The sequence below is a fragment of the Danio aesculapii genome, chromosome 21 (genome assembly GCF_903798145.1).
Source record: "Danio aesculapii chromosome 21, fDanAes4.1, whole genome shotgun sequence".
NCBI classification, from domain to species: Eukaryota; Metazoa; Chordata; class Actinopteri; order Cypriniformes; family Danionidae; genus Danio; species Danio aesculapii.
Genome location: NC_079455.1, coordinates 41974835 through 41988814, shown reverse-complemented (window position 1 = coordinate 41988814; position 13980 = coordinate 41974835). Strand labels below are relative to the sequence as shown.

At 40.1% G+C, this 13980-nt stretch overlaps 1 protein-coding gene across 2 annotated transcripts in view; it reads left to right on the top strand.

Moving 5' to 3' along the window:
* setx (senataxin) overlaps positions 1-13980 on the top strand; it is a 46812-nt gene that overhangs the window by 21899 nt on the left and 10933 nt on the right. For both annotated transcript variants that reach the window (XM_056446042.1, XM_056446041.1), the window contains exons 4-20: positions 1242-1351; positions 1449-1668; positions 2755-2865; positions 2957-3131; positions 3324-3417; positions 3550-7059; positions 7199-7295; positions 7417-7590; positions 7663-7886; positions 8786-8938; positions 9040-9196; positions 9281-9382; positions 9475-9587; positions 11477-11548; positions 11635-11784; positions 11977-12084; positions 13798-13973. In XM_056446042.1, coding sequence (XP_056302017.1) covers positions 1242-1351; positions 1449-1668; positions 2755-2865; positions 2957-3131; positions 3324-3417; positions 3550-7059; positions 7199-7295; positions 7417-7590; positions 7663-7886; positions 8786-8938; positions 9040-9196; positions 9281-9382; positions 9475-9587; positions 11477-11548; positions 11635-11784; positions 11977-12084; positions 13798-13973 — 5746 coding nt within the window. The remainder of the gene's footprint in view (positions 1-1241; positions 1352-1448; positions 1669-2754; positions 2866-2956; positions 3132-3323; positions 3418-3549; positions 7060-7198; positions 7296-7416; positions 7591-7662; positions 7887-8785; positions 8939-9039; positions 9197-9280; positions 9383-9474; positions 9588-11476; positions 11549-11634; positions 11785-11976; positions 12085-13797; positions 13974-13980) is intronic.

Sequence of the window (13980 nt, the reverse complement as noted above, 5' to 3'; positions counted from 1 at the left end):
CCAGGTGGAGACTTTTGTTTAACTTATGATTAAAGTTGTTGCACATCCGCCGGTTCCCGCCTCAAAATGAGAGAGTTTGAGCTACTTGTAGCTTTCAGAAATGACAAAACATCCATGAGGAAACTCGACACAGGAACATTAAAAGCCTACTGCCAGCTAGCGTTTCAGAAGTGTTCTTGCAGAGCAACACAAACACTTTTGGTGGGTTGGCATGTGGTAATGTAAAGCCCTGGTGATATTCATGATTTGTGAAGTCGTACCGCTCTGGATAACCCAAAGCAGCAACCACAAGTCTCTCCTCCATCTTCAAAAGTCTCCGTTCTTGTCTTGACAACACAAACACTGCAGGCGCCTCAACGGAAACCCCACCTCTGCTTTCCTTTGATTGGAGAATGAAAAGACGCGAGTGACGTTACGCGCTTTTTCCGCTCAGTTTTTATTTTTTTTATTTTTTTATTTTTTTGAGAGCACACGGCGCGCAAGGGCAAAAATGCGAGGCTTAGCAGGCAATTAAAACACGAGGTACGCAGGGTGCATAAGCAGCACGCAAAACACTAACGGCCGTTAGTAAACCATTCAAAAGAAGCTCCTCTCAATGCAAAACCTGTTCGGTGTGATCAGCCCCTTATACACTTACTGAAAGAGGAAAGAGAAACAGATTAAATTATATTTAATAGATTTTATATTTTTATACTATTAAATGTATTCCTATTAGAAATAATTATCATTTGACCACATAAAAAGGCAACATGGTGGCTCTGGTTGGCTCTGTCGCCTCACAGCAAGAAGGTTGCTGGGTCACTTGGCATTTCTGTGTGGAGTTTGCATGTTCTCCCCCTCTTTTTGCATGGGTTTACTCCACAGTCCAAAGACGTGGTATAGGTGAATTGGATGAACTATCTGTGAACGTGTGGATGTTTCCCAGTACTGAGTTGCAGCTGGAAGGGCATCCACTGTGTAAAACATATGCTGGATAAGTTAGCGGTTCATTCTGCTGTGGCAACCACTGATGAATAAAGAGACTAAGCCAAAGCAAAAGGAATAAATTGAATGATTTTTCTATGCCCCATTATCAGTATGGCTATCTATGTTTTTTTTGTATAATGCTTGTTTATTAAGAAACTTAATTTAACTGTATATTGAATATTTATCTCCAATGTTGTCATGAATATAGGAATGCTGCTGATAAGGCATTTAAAACCCAAGTAACTATATAATATAAATCTATTTATGCTCCACAGCTGATATGATGGTTAGGGCCTTGTACAAGTTGCAGGATTTGCAGCAGCCTTTGAATGTGTCTGAGAAGTATCAGGGAACATATCTGCTGCTCGTTCATCCCGATGAACAGGTAATTCAGCAACAATACCACATATTTTATGATAAACAGCCCTTTGTGTCTTTAAATTATTATTTTATTTTACTATGTGGTTCTCTTTCCAATCCAGGTGCGTCGCTGGGCAATTGATGCAGCAAAAACCGTGAAGAGTGTAGACCGGGATGCCTATTATGACCTTCAGGAGATCTTCACTTGCATGTTTCACATAATCGAGCTTGGGATATCTTTGGATTTACCAGATTTGGATCCTGAGTGTTTTGCAAGTGGAAAAGTGCCCATGCTGCCCTCTCACCTCTACGATGCAAAAAACAAGAAGAACTACTGGCTAGGTCTGTTTATTACAGTTTTGTCCAGATCATTTTTTTTAAAGTCTTTCCATTCATCACTTCCTTCTGTTACTAAACTCCGACATTTTGGCTTGTCTCTAGCTAGAGAACACTGCATTTAAGTTTCTGTTCCCCCTTTTTTTTTTATTTTAATTAGATCACCCAGCCAAAGTCATGTTTCAAATTTAACCCTCCTGTTGTACCTGTTTAACAGCACAAATAAAACCCTGAACAATGATTATTATTATCTTTTAATTTGGCGAATTTTTCCTAAAATGACCATAACATTCTGGTCAAAAATCTGATCACATTTGGGGCACATTAGTTGTCCTTCGGCTCAATTTTGACCTGCCAACTATGTTTATAATAAATACTGTACAAAATATTTTATAAATACTATAAAACTATTTTTACATAGCTAAAACTACTGACACACACACACACACACACAATAATTATCTGCTCTCTTAACGATTATTACTAAAACACCACAGCCATATCACCCTGCAGCCCAAGACTTGTTACTCACTGAAGCTAAGCAGGGCTTAGCCTGATCAGTAACTGGATATGAGGCCACATTGGAAGACTAGGTTGCTGTCGGAAGTGGTGTTAGAGAGATCAGCAGGGGGCACTCTACCTGCATCTGCGAGTCCTAATGCCCCAGTAAAAAGTGAAGAGGACACCTATACTCTCAGTGGGTGCCGTCTTTTGGATAAGACGATAAACCGATGTCCTGACTGCCCTGATGTGGTCATAAAAAAAATCCCATGGCACTTCATGTAAAGAGTAGGGGTGTAACCCTGGTGTCCTGGCCAAGTTCCCTCTCAGCCCTTAACCATCATGGGCTCCCAATCCTCCCCATCCACTGAATTGGCTCCATCACTGTCTCCACTCCACGTATAGCTGGTGTGTGGTGAGTGCTCTGGCGCCGTTGTCCTGTGGCTGCCGTCACATAATCCAATTGGTCGCTGCACACTGGTGGTGGTGTGGAGAGACCCCCTTCATGATTGTGAAGCACTTTGGGTGTATGGCCATACAAGATAAATGCGCTATATAAATACACATTACATGCTGTTTTGTGTCCTATAGGCATCTGTATGTTACTAACACAGCTCAGCGCTGAGGCAATGGACTCTCTCTTCGTGGGACAATTTAATATCCCGCTTTGCATACTCAATACAATGGATGCATTGAAAAAGGGTATGTCATAATGTACACCGATGATTCTAATGTAATGGGATGTTAATGTTGCTAATATTAGTTATTTATTTATATTTTTGTAATTTTTTAGAGGATAACTCCGCTTCTGACCCTTTCTGGCCAGCCCTCCACTGTTTCATGGTCATTTTAGACCGACTTGGTTCCAAGATTTGGGCTCAGGTTGACCCTAATATGGCTTTCCAGACCATCACTGGAGCAGCCAGCTATATGTGTGAATTAAGAAGCATCCAGCAAAAGACAATGGGGTAGGCAAGTCGTGCATTTTTTTAAAGGGAATTCGTGGCATTCTGAAATGCATTCATTGCATGGAAACAATATATAAAGTAATTGTCTTGTCATTATTCATCTGTTTTGGAATACCATGTGTGGGTTAAGTTTTGTTGGCATTGTGTGCTTTTATTATTGTGGGGTTACTAAATCCTTTTTTAATTTAACAGGAGGATGGTTAAAGTAGAGCCAGAATATGACGACAATGTCGTGACTTGCAGTCAGATGGTGTATGACTGTTATGCCTCGAAAAAACAAGGCCATGTAAGATTTCTTCTTAAATACTGTACTGCACCAGTGTATTTGCTTTTATGCAGTAAACATTGACTGCATTGCTTTAATGCATATTAGAAATAAAACTGATTATTCTGTTTTTTTCTAATATTCGTCTTGTAGGCACCTGGCTCATCCAACAGTGGTGTTGGCAGCAACTATGTGATTTATGAGGATATGCAATCACTGGTCAGCGTGCTTGATTCGGAGATGGGCCAGAGCATGCGTGTATATGGATGCACTTTTTTGTGGTTCATCCCATTTGTCCGTTCCATAATGGAACTTCAAGAGCACAATGCTTCCTATATTAGTGAAATCATCCACTATCTTTGTGATAAGATCCGAGATCATCGATACATGCTGACTGGACAAGCAGGCGAGTGTGATAAAGTGACTGAGCTCTTTGCTCGTATCTTTATTCAAATCGTTGAGCTACACTTTACCGAAGGACGAATGGGAATACTTTCTCGCTGTCCCCCCAAGTGGGTTGAGGTGGTTGTCATGTGCGTCGTCCTATCGGATGAACCTCATGGACCCCCAGACAGGATGGGTGGGATACACAGTGTCAGTTCAACGTCTTACAATCTTGGCATTGTAGGAAGACCTACATCTGAATGTGGGAATGGAGCAATAATTAAAGGCTGTTTGACACTTATTCGGCAGCTGCTTAAAGAAGGGAAGAGGAGATCTGACCCAGATGCGGCCATGTTTTTGAATTTGCTTAACAAGCAGCTGCGTGGTGATACCAACAAAAGGTGGAGTCTAACTTTTTCAAATTCTGCAAAGCTTCAGCAATGTTTGAGGAAAATTGTGCAGCTAATGGCTGAAAGACCTGGTATTCCACCCCGATCCGCACCATCTGTTGAGGCAGCTACAAATACGGTTGTTTCCAGAAATTCAGTATCAACCTGCCAACAACAAGAGGACCCGGAGGCAGGACCCAGCCGAGCTGCGTTTATCAAAGAGGAGCCTCTTTGTAATTATGGAAAAAAATCTTTCTCCAATGAGGAATTCTCATGTGGGCCTAAGGATGTCTTCAAGGCTAAGAAGGAACCTTCTGATCCAGTGTTAATTTCAGAGCTGAGGCCTGCGGTTGAGTTGACAAATATAAAACCAGATCTGGGTAAACTGCAGGAAATTCGATCAAGATTAAATGATGACCAGAGTTTGTCAAAGATTGAAGCAATTGCAAGAAAGAAGTCTGGTGTGTCAGCTAAAAAGAGGCCAGGTTTTGGGGCTATAAAAAATGAGGAGGAGGATGATGATGATGATGATGATGATGATGATGATGATGAACCCCTTCATATCACTCGAACCCGTCTGATAAAATCTGCTATTCACAAGCTTGAATCTAGTGACTCTGACGTTGACTGCAGAGTGTCTGCAGTTAACTCAAAGCAGAACGTAGAGTCCAGTACCATTGTTATCTCTGATGACGAAGATTCTGATAATGATATAAGGCCAAATGACCCCTTGAGGTCTACTTACAAAGAATGCACAGTGAAAAACAAATCTCCAGAGAGTCCTGTCATGCTTGAGAGTCCTGGGCGTGATTATGATGATCTAAGTGAATCACAAGTGTTTGAGTTTGAGACCCAGCAATATGTGGCATCTGCTTGGGATAATGCTGATTTGGATGGATCAGTCTTGACGAAGCTCAAATCAGATGAAATACTCAAGCCACAGTTGGATGAAGCACCTAATGTAGCATCTCCCTCATGGAGTTCAGAGACTGAACTGGTACCAGATGAGGACATTGAGAGGGCCTGTCAGCAGGCAGAAGAGAAGATCAGACAACAGCAGCCACAAAAGCCAGCAGATGAGATGGAAAGAGGCTATAAGCAGGCAGAAGAGAAAATCAGACCACAGCAGACACGAGAGACAGCGGATTTGCATGAATTCTCATCCAAAGCATCAAGTACTACAGAAAGCTGGGATAAATTTGCCAAACCAAAACCTCTAAAGACTAAAATAACAAAAAACACTCCATCTGATAAGAGGGACCATTTACAGGTTAAAAAGCCAGTGTTAATTGATGCCCTTGCTCAAAAAATGAGACGCCACCCTTGGAAACGTAGCTCAACATCTGAGGACATGGAGGAACCTTCCTCTTCGACTACTCCATCCTCATCTGCTGTATCTTCATCATCATCATCATCATCATCATCATCTTCATCCTCTCCATCCTCCAGCTCCATCACTTCTCCTTATTTTTCTGCATCTACGTCACGGAGCACCCCTGCCATTGTTCCTCCAAAGAAGGTGCGTAAAATTGCTGAGCCAGAATCAACGGCGGAGCGTTTGGGATTGAAAAAGAAGGAAAGGAAAGCGTTTGATCTTTCTCAGCGTTCACTAGATTGTGTGGCCAAACTTCGGTGCCATGGCCAGAAAGTGCAGGTGGAGCCACATCAGAAAAGAAGGCGAGTGTCTCGAACCACTAAGACTTCTCCGCAGAAACGTATGGTGAAAGCCAACAAGAAACTAATCGGATCTCAAGATATTCAATTTTTCAGGCAAAGTCGTGAGAAGCATCAGAAGCCAGCAACAGAACCCATTACAACATCAGCTTCCAAAACAGTCAGTCGGCAAGATGAATTGCACTCATCGAGACCAACAGTTCCAAACAATGAGGATGGTCACTTTTTGCCCTGTCCTCAACCAGATGCCCAATGTCAGCAGGATAATGAAAAGGGTGCATTAGGGAGTAGTGATTCTAGTGGGGATGGGGTTGGGAATAAGTTCCTCCAAGCTAGTGAGGCTGCTGAAGGCAACATGGAAGGAGAGAAATCTGTTCAAGAATCAAAAGAGGATGTTGATGAAGAATGGATGTTCTATACACAGATGGAACCTACAGACATGGAAATCTGTTCACAAATGGAGCAATTTGAGGATGAAAATGATGAACTCTTTCTTACCCAGAGAGATCCTGTTGACATGGACATCGATACAGATAGTGAGTCAGATACCCCCGGTCAACCTGACTTCACAGACAAAAATTTACAGCCACCTAATGCTGCAAATGATCATTTGTTCTTGAAGCCAGGCATGTCACCCATGTCTCAGAAAAAAGCCAAACCTTCCACCACTAAAATATACACTCCCAGCTCCCGTAGTGCCTCACTTGTCCTTGAAATGGAAAAAGGAGCCAAGCCTCCCCCTCCTGCAAATGTTGCTAAAGCAAAAATTCCTCGATTACCCATAGCAATGCCACCACCAAAACTGCCACCCCCCAAAATGTTCCAGCCTCTACCCCCTCCACAATTACCAAAGCCACCTGCCTTAAAACAAGTAACCCTTCCTCAGGGCAGTGTCCCCAAGTTGGTCACCAGTAATAAAATAAGCTCAACCTCAGAACCCCCATCGTACAAGGTATACCAAAGACCAGAGGCTCCAGTTAACAAGCCAGTAAACAAACCAGTGCCTACAATGGATCAAAGCCCAAAGTTTGACCTTTCGGTCTTAACCCAAGCAATTCTTAAATGGGAATACAGAATGCTTGATAATTACAAAGCATTTGGGAGTCCACTTGATCTGTGCCAACTGCCGCTGAAGGAGGTGCCAGTAAATTTTCCTTCCTACCTGGAGTACTTCAACACCTTGTACCCACTGCTGCTAATTAATGCATTTGAAGAGGTGGGACTACATTTTCAGTAATGCCTAAATCTTTTGATGTAATTGGGACTGCATTTTTTTATATATAGATAATTTTTTTATTGGTGTTCTCTTTCAAGATCAGGAATTGGTCTTTTTTAATCCATTGCATTTTCAATAGATGGCTAATGAATGGCTTAAAGAGGGAAGGGTCAAACTGTACCTAAAAGTCCAAGGTATTGAATACAGCAATCGCACTGCTAGTGCCAGCTTCATTGGTAAGTTCAGCAATTGGGAGTTTATGCTAATACAATTACAATTTGTAGTTATTACAACTAGCAGAGTGTGGTTCTTGTAAAGTATCAGCCTTTTGATTTAAAAAGTTGATTTTATTTGTAGCCGGCCTTTCTCACGAATGTGATCTGAAACAAATTTACCCAAAAGAAGATGACCTTGTATTGCTTTGGCTGCCAGACAACACTGGGGCATACGCCCAGGATGAACCAAATTTTCATGATCTACATCCTCATTTTGGCTATGTATCCCGGTCCAATGTTTCAAACAGAACTCCAGGTGTGTGCTCTAATTTTAATGAGCATTTTGTGTCGTTTATGTCCACTGTCTCATTACGCTGTCCCTCCTCAGGTTCCAGGTCAACTTTAAACCTGACAATTCAGACACGTGGTAATGTGTCATCAGTGAATTCCCAACCTGTGCTCTGTGAAGTTGTTGGATCATTGATCAGCATATTTCGGGAGTTTCGTGCACTGTGTTTGCTGAGAAATGGACCAATGCTACGTCCTCTTCTTGCACCCCATGTGTCTTTTTTCACACATTCTTTGGATGGACCATCGGACCTAGATGCACCAGTGAGTTTGGCTTTATACAAGCAGTGCTTCCTACTTTTCTAGAGTCAGAGACTTTCATCTTTGCCAGGGAATTTGATTATTTAAATCAGGTATATTAAAGAAGCCATACAAATAATTAGAGAGCTCCATGAAATTAGTATATCAGATCAGGGAAACCAAACACGCGTGCAATGGATAACCTTATGCATTCCAACTGTAGACTAGGTACTTTAAGCTAAAATGCAACTGAAGCTCAAACAAGACGTAGGAAAATTGTCTAGAGCAGGGGTGACCAACCCTGTTCCTGGAGATCTACCTTCCTGCAGATTTCAGTTGCAACCTGTATCAAACACACCTGCTTGTAATTATCAAGTGCAGTTCCGGTCCTAATTAAGCTGCAGTCACACTAGATGTTGTGTATGCGAATGAGTGGAAGTCTATAGGGAGAAAAGTCCAGTGTGACCTCAGGTGTGTTTGATTGGTGCTGAAGTTGAACTCTGCCGGAAGGCAGATCTCCAGGAACAGGGTTGGTCACCCCTGCTCTAGACAATTTTCCTTGGTCCTGTTTAGGTACTTTAGGCCAAAATGCAACTGAAGCTCAAACAAGACCAAGGAAAATTGTCCAGAGCAGGGGTGACCAACCGTGTTCCTGGAGATCTACCTTCCTGCACATTTCAGTTGCAACCTGTATCGAACACACCTGCCTGTAATTATCAAGTGCAGTTCAGGTCCTAATTAGTTGTTTCAGGTGTGTTTGATTAAGACTGGAACCAAACTCTGCAGGAAGGTCGATCTTCTGGAACAGGGTTGAGCACCTGGAATTGTGAACACAGGGTCTAGATTACCTACCAAAATCCAATAGGTGAAACTGACCTTTTTTTTGGCTTGCTTTCCTTTTCACTTTTGTCCTCCTATTCCAGGAATTCAACCGGGACCAGGCAAGAGCAATAGCTTGTGGGATCGCTATGATACACCGAAAACAGAAGACCCCAAAATTTCTCCTTATTCATGGTCCTCCTGGCACTGGGAAGAGTAAAACAATTGGTGGCCTGTTGTACAAACTGCTGTCTTCGGTACTTATTCACCCATCTGAATGCATCTTTATACCTCCATACTCTGCATGCTCTCAAGGACACCTTAATCTGTGACTCATTGTTTGTGGTTATCTGGTTAGGCTACTAATAGTTCTGCTCCTGTGGGCAACCTTCACTCCAAGTCTCGACGGACACGCGTTCTTCTCTGTGCACCTTCTAATGCTGCCATTGACAGTCTGATGAAGAAAGTCATCTTGATCTTTAAAGAGAAATGCCGAAACATTAACGCACCTCAAGGTTGTAGCTTGCACACCCATTGACATTTCAACAAACATGCATGCCTTAGACTGTCATATTCACGCAACCTTTTCGTGTGTACAGGTAACTGTGGTGACATAAACCTGGTAAGACTGGGAAGTGAAAGAACCATCTCAAAGTCACTAAAACCTTTCAGCCTCGACCACCAGACTAAAGCAAGAGCTCGTAAGAGATTTATTACTTTATGAAGTAACACCACATGCATATGTAGACCTATTTTAAACATTTACTGTAATTTTTTTTTTCCATTTGCATAGAGCGAGCCCAGCAAACTGTAGAATCTGATGTACACAGGCGGAAGGAGCAACTGGACCAGATGATTGAAAATCTCTCTCATCAATGTGCAAAAACCCAGAAGAATTCTACTGAGGTAATGCATCATCCACACATGAGATCAATAAAATATTGATATATATATTAGGACTGCATGATATTTGAGGGAAAAACTGACTTTGCCAATATTAATTTTTTCTCTGTAATATAGTATATTGCAACTGATTACATTAACACCATAATGTTTGAATGGCTTTATTTGGAAAGAATTCAAAATGATACATTGTAGGAAAATGTACTAACTAATAAACATAATTAATACAACAGAGCAAAAATTAGGGATGTAACATTTCATCTGACTCGTGTTGTGATACGATTCAAAATACTAATCTCATGATTTAGTCACTACTTTTTTTAAATTAATTAATAAATTTATTAATTTATTTTTATTTATTTATTAAATTTTTTTTAAAACAATTATTTGAAATAAATTAAAGGTGAAGACCCCTTATTTTTTTATTAAATGCTGCACAATTTTTGCTAAAAAATAGATTTTCTGCTGTAACTGCATTGCCATTTTAGAAAAAAAAGTTAAAAAAAAAGAATAATAAAAACTAAAGAAGACTCATTAATATAAACAAAAAAATTCCAGCACAGTCACAGTTTTAGTTTATTTATTTATAATTTTTTTTTTACCAAATATCAGAATATCTATGTTGTCTGGTTTTGAGGTTTTTGCATGTTTAGTGTCCCCTCCAGAGAAAAATACCCCCCAAAACTCTTTCACTGGGGACTGAGATGGCTGGTGTGGAGCGGTAAGCCTTTCCTAAACCAGAGAGCAGTGTGTACAGTGTTGATCAATAGGCCCTCTGCTCCAGGGGACTAGCTACTGGCATAAAATGCTGATTATAAAATGAATGATTATATAGTAGGATGGAGACGGGGGTTGAACGTGATTATGAAGTGAATAATTACTATTACTTGTATAATTAATTAGTACAAGTATCAGTGCGATGCACTTAAGAGATAATCTTAAACATTTTTTTTAATATTCAATAATTAGCAACTTCTTCAAATATGCATAAAATAATTTGAAAAGAAGAGGGTAAAAATAGTCTAATACCTGGTTCTGACCGAACAACTCTTTCTTTCAAAACATCTTCACACTTTCGCAATGAAAACACTGATGTACTGTGTGATCTCCATAGCACTCTTTGGCTTATTAATAGTTTTTTGTGTATAGACATCTGTGACAGTAGCTTTTTCACTGTGCTGACGGATTATGTGCATCATATTCATTGTTCTGTTAATGCAAGTAAACATCTTTTCACAATATTTGCACACAGTTAGTGTTTGGTCTGGCGCACTTCACTGGTGTCATTTTACTCAGTCGCTCTACCTGCGCATGAGCGGCAAGCAAGAAGTGAAGCGAGCTTGTGCCTGTAAACAAAAATGTATCGCGATTTTTATTTATTTATTATTTATTTTTTATTTCTACCAGTTTGAATAGTCACACTTGAACTGATTTTTAACAGACTCGCGATGAATTTTTACATCCCTAGCAAAGATACAAAAGAAATGCACAGTGCTTTTATAGTTCTAGTTCTGTAGAGTCTAAAATGTGATTTATTCAATTTCTCTATCTGAATACTGTTACATTAACACTCTATAGTCTTCTTTATAATTTCTTGTGGCCAAATGGTTTTGATTTTAGCTAGAAATGACTATAATCAGAGAATTAAAAAAGTGCATGCATAATAAATCTTTCACCTAAAGTTAAACTTTACAAAATCTTAACAATATTATGAACCGTAGTGTCTGCTCAACTATTATCCCAACCTGATGTTGCAGATCCTGCGACGTGACTTGTGGATTCACACATTGCTATATTGATGCTAAAATTATTTATTTGTGTGATATGCCTACATTATATGTACACTTGTGGTGTTTCTAATATTTTCTGTAAATTCTTGTGCTGGTTGACAGTTCAAAAATTTAATTGAGCAGAAGAAGCAGTTTCTGAAGGAAAGAGAAGGGCTGAGTCGGCAGATTAAAGAGGTAAGAATACCATTAGTTAACTTTCCTCTATTGTTTATTCTAATGCAAACAAACATCAGTTTCACATTTGTTTTTTTTATTTTTAGTGTCGCAGCAGAAGACAGGAGAGTCAAGCTCTTGTCCTTCAGAATGCTCATGTGATCTGCTGCACGCTCAGCACAAGTGGAAGTATTGTCCTTGAAAACGCCTTCCGACGTCTGGGACATGAGCCATTTAGCTGCGTCATCATCGATGAGGTTATAAAATCTTATACAGCTTGTGGCATATTTGCGGACTCTTTCAATGAAGTGATTTAATTAAGATCTAATTATCATAAATTGAGATGTTTTGCCTGCCTTTTTGTCATGGTGCGTATTGTTTACTTGGGTAAATGTGATTTTTAATTAAGTGGTGGTTCACCTAACCTTTGTTTTTGTACATTTTTATAGGCTAGTCAGGCTAAAGAAACGGAGACGCTGATTCCCATGCTGTATCGATGTCCTTCTGTTATACTTGTTGGTGATCCTAACCAGCTTCCACCAACCGTTGTCTCCCAGGTACCAAGATGCCACTTAAACATGCATAATGTTTGGTGTAGGAACTCAGAAACCAGTGCAACAGGTGTTTAAACCAACAAGACTTTTTTTTTTTTTTTTGTCTTTTTCACATTTTCTTTCTTCGTTCAGTCTCGGTCTTTCCAGTTTTTTTCCCCCTTTTTTTTTGTCCTGCCTTTTTTTATTTTATTTATTTTTTTCTTAAAGCCTCATTGCTTTTAAGTTAAAAATGTTACTCAGAGAAGGACAAAAAAATCTCCTGAGGTGCAAGCTGTGAAGGCTCAGTCCTTTTTCTGAAAAAGTAGCTCATTTGCATTTAAATAGACACAAATGCAATGTTTTTGCTTTAAAAAAGGAGCAAGATATAAACAATTTAACATTTTAAATATCAAGTGTGACTAATTGTTCTTGAATAACCGTAATTACTTTTTAATTTGTAAATAATATTATAATATTATAATAATATTAATAATATCCTACTGGATAAACCATGATGTACAAGCTCTGTCCTAATCAGCTTATCTCCAACTATAATTCAAGAGTTCACACTTAGATTCTGCTTGATGATGATAATAATATCAGGTTTGGCTCGCTGTCCCAGGAGAGAACGCTGAGCTCGCAGATAACTGAGCCCAGGGCTCCTGCCTGGTAAATGCGCATGTAAGGGGGTCCGAGATCAGGTAGCTCTTGAAAGCTCAGCCTGGTAAAGGGGGAGATGGGGTGGATTCTTCAAAAATGAAGATAAGGGAGTATGGCGAGACTCGCTATTTATTGTGAGTTTGGAATAATCCGATTGGTTGACTTATAATTACTGATGAGAGACCAACTGTGATCAATCAGATCACATGCTCCTCTTGAAATTAAGCTGCGGTCACACTGCACTTTTCTCCCCATAGACTTCCATTCATATGCGCGCGAAATGTGTCAGACCGGAAATACAAGTTCGTGTGACAAGTTTTGCATTTTGCTGCATTTCGCAGGTCAGAGTTTACCAAACTTGAACTTGGCAATCGCTTTACTTGACTCTGTGAGACCAATCGAGGATCAAAACATGGCCTCTCTGGACAGAAATTTAAAATATGGACCAATCGCTCGCTTTTTTAAAAAATGTTTAATCCTGCCCGTTCTCGCAGTGCCGTACGACAGAATTTTGCATGCTCAAACTCTAGTGTGAGCAAGCTAAGTAAGCTCTTACTAATCATATTTGAAGCTTTCAGGTAGGTGTGTTTAGGCAAGTTGGAGTTAAACTCTACAGGACACTGACCCTCCAGGACTGAATTTGGACAGCACTTGTATAAGCCATATAATTATTATATTGCTGGAAATTATAGTAGTCAACATTTTAAAGTGGATCAAAACCTTTCAAAGTCGTCCTAAAAATATTCAACAACTGTCGGCGCCAGTGGTGTAGTGGTTAGTGCGTCGACACATGCACTCCGGTGCTCACAGCGACCCGAGTTAGATTCCGCCTCGCGGTCCTATGCCGATCCTTCCCCTCTCTAGGCTCCCCACGCTTTCCTGTCAATACATCTTTACTGTCCTATCTAATAAAGGTGAAAACCCAGAAAAAAATTATAAAAAATATTCAACAACACTCATTCTTGACTACCTAAACTTTTTTTTTTTGATCCACTTTAAATATTCACTACTGTATATCTTCAGTATTATTTGTCGATTATTATACAAGTCCATTTATGTGTGTGTTTGTGTCAACAGAAAGCAAAGGAGTTTGGCTTCGACCAGTCTCTGATGGCACGGTTATGCAAAAGTCTTCACCCCTCAAACTCAAAACTCCCTCCAATCCTTCTACTCAGTATGCAATACCGCATGCACCCAGACATCTGCGAATTCCCTTCCAAGTACATCTACAACAGCGCACTCAAAAATGACTGGTACGCA